The sequence below is a fragment of the Ochotona curzoniae genome, unplaced genomic scaffold (genome assembly GCF_017591425.1).
Source record: "Ochotona curzoniae isolate NIBS_2020 unplaced genomic scaffold, NIBS_Ocur_1.0 contig_605, whole genome shotgun sequence".
Lineage (NCBI taxonomy): Eukaryota > Metazoa > Chordata > Mammalia > Lagomorpha > Ochotonidae > Ochotona > Ochotona curzoniae.
Genome location: NW_024466491.1, coordinates 2,065,110 through 2,070,173, shown reverse-complemented (window position 1 = coordinate 2,070,173; position 5,064 = coordinate 2,065,110). Strand labels below are relative to the sequence as shown.

The 5,064-nt window shown below is 64.2% G+C and overlaps 1 protein-coding gene across 1 annotated transcript; it reads right to left on the bottom strand.

The window, feature by feature from the left end:
- Positions 1-2,436: 2,436 nt before the first annotated feature.
- On the bottom strand, positions 2,437-4,466 carry GNG7 (G protein subunit gamma 7). The gene is made up of 2 exons (XM_040990310.1): positions 4,386-4,466; positions 2,437-2,562 (listed from the first exon to the last, which is right to left on the bottom strand). Exons 1-2 carry the CDS (start codon positions 4,464-4,466, stop codon positions 2,437-2,439), a joined length of 207 nt encoding a protein of 68 aa, XP_040846244.1.
- Positions 4,467-5,064: the final 598 nt, after the last annotated feature.

Genomic DNA, 5,064 nt, shown 5'->3' with positions numbered 1-5,064 from the left:
CTGGCCATGCTGTGTGCAGCGGGTGTGGGGCAGCGGAGACAGACGGAAGGGCCCGGAGCCAGTGCAAAGGAGCCTCAGAGTCTTGTTTTGTGAAGTGTGTGCACTTCCTTCATGTAAAACACACACGTGGCACACCCGGGATCGTCTAAAAGAAAAATCAGAAATTGAAAGGACCGGAAGCTCAGATGCAGATCAGACAGGGCGTGACCCGCAGGGACCGGAGGGAGAGAGGAGGGGCTTGGTGGGTGGTGTGACGACCCAGAGTGTCCAAAGACCCTCCCAGGGCCTGGCTCTAGGCGCCTTTTCCTATCCCCTCAGCCCCTCTGCTCCACGGCAAAGCTGGGGCAGGGCTGCGGCTGTTCGCCAGGGCGGGAGGGGGAGGGGGTCAAAAACAAAGGAACAAAGACAGGCTGGCACCTTCCACTGTTTCCGGAGGTCAGAGGTCACCCCAGAGCCTGGAGGGCGCACATCCCGGCTTTTTGCTGTGTTGGGGGTGGGGCACGGCTGCCGGCGGCCTTTGCCCAGGAGAGGACTGGATGGGGTGGGGCTCAGCCAGGTGTGGCACCTGGCACCCTTGTGGAAGGTTGGAGAATGGAATTACCCTTGTCCCACTCCCTGCGTCCTCTGGGCCACAGCTGCCTGCCCTGCCTGCCCTGGTGACATCTTTCAAACCCATTCTGCACCCCCCGGCTGGCTGCCAGGAGGACCCTGTGAGCATGACCTGCCTCGGCTCTGGGCAATGCCACCCTGCATATGGAGTCCACACGGGGGCTGAGCAGGTGCAAGGAGGGCAAGGCAGGCCCGTCCCTCCTCCACCTGCGTCTCCGTTTACCTAGATGCTGGAGTTTAGCCACACCACCCCTCCTCAGCATGGCATGGAAGTCTTGGCCACCAGGGGCTGTGTGAGGCTGGGCTCAGCTATGCCCCCTTTTCCCAGACAGAGCAGGGAGTCATGGAGGGTGGACCCAGATGGCGGGGGGCGGGGGGAGGGGGAGGCTGGGCAGCCATGTGACACCCCCACCCCCATTAAGGCTTCCTTGGAAGAGTGGGGAGTGGGGTGGGGGCTCCTGTGGAGGGGAGCTCCCAATGCCCCATCTGCCCCTACAACGTGGGCACCCTACAATTCCTGAACCTGGCTCCTGCCAGGGGTGACGGAGAAGCCCACAATGGGCCATGGTGGCCAGGAGCCCAGGTCATGCTCCTGGTCCAACCCACAGGCTCAGCGGGAGCCCCTGGCCCTCCCGGACCGGCCGGAGAGGGATGGCACCACAGAGCTGCCTGAGGCCGCAGCATCGGGAGCCTGCCCAAGGTGAGGCTGGGGGCTGTCCCACCTGCGGCCACTGCCCCTCTGGCTCTGGCACTGGCCCTGCCCTCCTCCTGCTGGTCACAGGGCCAACGCGGGGCCCATGGTGTCTTCCCGACCGAGGAAGCCCATGTCCAGGGCTCTGTGTGTGTGTGTGTGGGGGGGGAAATGCCTAGGCGTCTGGGCTGCCAGGCCCCTCAGCAGGCATGGGGGTAGGGAGCTGGCACCTCACTGCTTACTGCCCCTGACTGAGAGTGAGGTGGGAAACGGTGGTAGGTGAAGGGTCCAAGCAGCCGAGGGAGAACAGAGTGGACCGTGTGTCCAAGGGTCCCCCAGATGCACCTGAGGAGGAGCACTCGACCCAGGAAAGCAGGGTGCGGGGCTGGAGCTGGGAGGGTTCCACTCCGAACAGCCACGCAAGCAATGGCCCCGCTAGACACTGATGGACATTCCCACGCCCGTTCCACCAGCGGCGGGTCCCTTCAGGCCCGTGTCTGAGGTGGACTGTGTCCACAGAGAAGGGCTGGCGGGGACGATGCATGCTGGAGCGGACAGTGACACTGGGCCCCAGGGAGCGAGCTTGGGGCCAGGACCCCTTCCCAGACCCCCGGCCAACCGCGCAGCAGCTGGCTTAGGCTGTGGCATCCTGATTCCTTAATTGCAAAAAAAGAGAGAGGCTGGTTCCCCCCCACCACCCACCCACCCAAAAGCTAACTGGATCAGGCCCTGCCCGATTTGACTGAAATGTATATAGGGAGCCCAGTGGCCGGGCAAGGACTGCCATACCAGCCAGGTCAGCAGGGCCAGTGCCAAGCCCTCCAATCACTGCTGGGTTCTAGAAGTCTGCTTGCTTCCGGGCGACACTCGAGCCTGCCCGGGATGCCCCGGCCGTTACCCCTGCTCAGGAGCCTCTGTGGGTAAGCTGCGGGGTCCTGGCCGAGAGAAGGGGGCTGTGTCATTGGGTGGGGAGATCCGTTGCTTCCCGGGGGAGCACACATGGGACACGGCATGCACATGGTTAGGAAGTCTAGGCCCCACGAGACGCCGAGTGGGGGTCTGGGTGAGACGGTTGGCCGACAGGGCCTGCCGGGGGCTGGGGCTGGGGCGCAGGGGGTGGTGGCCTGGGTGGGGGGCTATAGGATGGTGCATGGCTTCTTGTCCTTAAAGGGGTTCTCGGAGGCGGGCACGCCCACGAGCAGGGGGTCGCTGCGCACATGCTGTTCACAGTAGCTCATCAGCTCGGACGAGGCTTTGGACACCTGTGCGTGGGCAGAGAGAAAGAGAGGCCAGTGAGAAGCTGCCGCATGAGGGGACCCGGAGGACGGTCACCCGGTGTGGGGACAGGGCGGGGCCTGGGGGATGGTCACCCTGCATGGTGGTGACTGCCAGTTTGGTTTTGGGGTACCCGCTGGGTGGTAAGCGTGGGGAGGAGCCCTGGCCGCAGGCTCCTCCACACAGGCGCCTCTGCCACCTGCAGCCCCACCCACTCCGACCCCAAGGTGGTCCCTGACAGCCGCTGAAGGCTGCAGGCTGTCGCCAGGGCTCCGCTCAGCTGGCCAGCCCAGGCGACACGCCTGCCCACATATGGCGAAAATTGCCACTTGGAGAGCCGTGGGCAGCAGCCTCTGGTGACAGGGATGGAGGGCCCTTGCTTGCTTCCTAGACTTGGAAGCCACCCTGGGCGGCGCCCGAAATAGCGGACAGACCCTGGAAATAGCCTTGGCCCGCTGGGCTCACCGGCTGCACCCCAAGCCTGGGGCTGCGGTGGCTGCTTTGGGGGGAGTGGTTCCTGCCTTCACTGCATCTCCTCCCTGTAATTTGAAAGGGCCGGTCGGGGGCTCCCCGGACATCAAAGGGGGTGGGTGAGTCATGGGCCGCCATGCCGGGGGTTGGCACCGGCTCGCAGGAGGAAACCACTTCAACCAGGACTTTCTCTTTCTTCAACCCCAAGGAATGCTTTGAATACTCAGGCCTGTCCCCGCAGCCGGGCACGGGGGACACCCAGACTCCACGGAGGCTCCTGTTCTCTCGCCCCACAGCTCCCTCCGGCTCCCAGTGTGGGCTGCATGCTCCCCGGCCCAGTGATGGAGGTGGCAAGGGCCGGTAGGAGCAGCTGCGGGGCCAGCTGATCCCAGACACTGTTGTGCGGGGGCAATGAGGGCTGTCTGAACCTTCCATGGGGTGGGGGAGTGAGGTGGCTCGTGGCAGAAAATTCTGAGCTGCACGCCCATCAGAGGGTCCTTAAGCCAGCTAAGCTACAACCTTTGTGTCACAATCTTTACTTATGTCAGAGGTTGACAATGTGGGGGAGGGGAGAGAGTCCTGGGGGGAGGGACTCCCACCTGCCGGCCCCCTACCCGAATGCCCACCATATTGGGGCTGGGCCAGGCAGAAGCCAGGAGCGAGGTGCTCCAGCCGGGTTGTAGTGGGCAGGGCCCAGGGTGCTTGGGTGGCCATCTGTCGCCTCCTGGGGCTGGATGATAGAGCAGGGTACCCAGAAACGAAATGCAGGCACCTCAGTCTTACGCTGGACGCCCATCTGGCAAAAGGCCTTGTGCTGTGAAATTGAACAGTGTCCGCCTCGCCCAGAACTTTCTGGAGCTGCCGGTCCTGACCAAGGAGGTGTGGTCTGTTTTCCCTCTGGGGTTACACGGTACACGTCATCATGTGCGTGTCATCTGCCGTGGCACATGCCGTGGCCCACACGTGGGAAGGGAGCTCCACGTGACCAGGGGCAGGGCGGGGCCGGGCAGGACCCAAGGACGCCAGGGGGAGGCCACACGGGACAGGAAACGCCCAGGACAGGGACATGGCAGGTGGAAAGCCCTGTCCCTTCAGTCCTGGGGTTTCTAACCTCTCGGTGGGTGAGGAAGGCGACACAGGAGGGAGCCCACCAGCTCGGTGGTCCATGGAGAGGCGTGGGTGCTCCACTCCTGAGTCCAGCAGCAGGTGAAGGCCCACGAGGAGGAAGCCCCAGATGCAGCGCCCGCCCTCTGGCTTGGATGGCCCAGCCCTGGGGAGAGGGTTGGGGGGGGGGGTCACAACCGGGAAGCCGCCCCCTGACCCGCAGCCGGCTTCTCACCTTGATACGCTCGATGCCAGCTTCGATGCGCAGCTGCTCCACCAGCTTCCGGGCCTGGGCTATATTGTTACTGGTAGACATGTTGAGCCATCAGCTTGGGGCCCTTGGCGTGCAGAGGAACTGCAAGGGACACGGAAGGGCATGAATTCCTGGCCAGGGTCCCCCATCAGTGGGGCAGGGCCAGGGAGGGGCTGTCTCTTCCGAGGGGACCTCCTTGGTCCCTCCACCCCAGACGGGGCGTGGAGGGGGGGTACTGATGTCTGTTCCATGGCCAGCAGGTGGGGGTTCAGCTCCCCCAGGGCCCCTGCTTGGGACCAGGGCCAGAGGGCACCCCAGGGAATTGGAAAAACAAAAGCATTGGCTCCAAGAGAGTGTGTGTGTAGGGGGGAGACAAACGGCCCTACCCTACCCTGCCCAGCCACGTGCGCCCCCCCCACTCCATTCCACGCCAGGGACACCCCAAGGCCTAGGCATACAGCCACCCATGGCCCCAGGTGAGGCCCTGCAGCCTGGGTGGCTGTGCCCATTCAGGAGCCTGGGTGGAGCCCCTGTCACAGGGCTGACGGTGACCGGGCCATGCACGGAGATGCCTTCACTTTCGTTTCTCTGAGAGAAGCCGCTACGCGGTGGGGGTGAGTGGGTGTTGCCGGGCAGAAACTCCGGGAGATGTAGGAGCTCC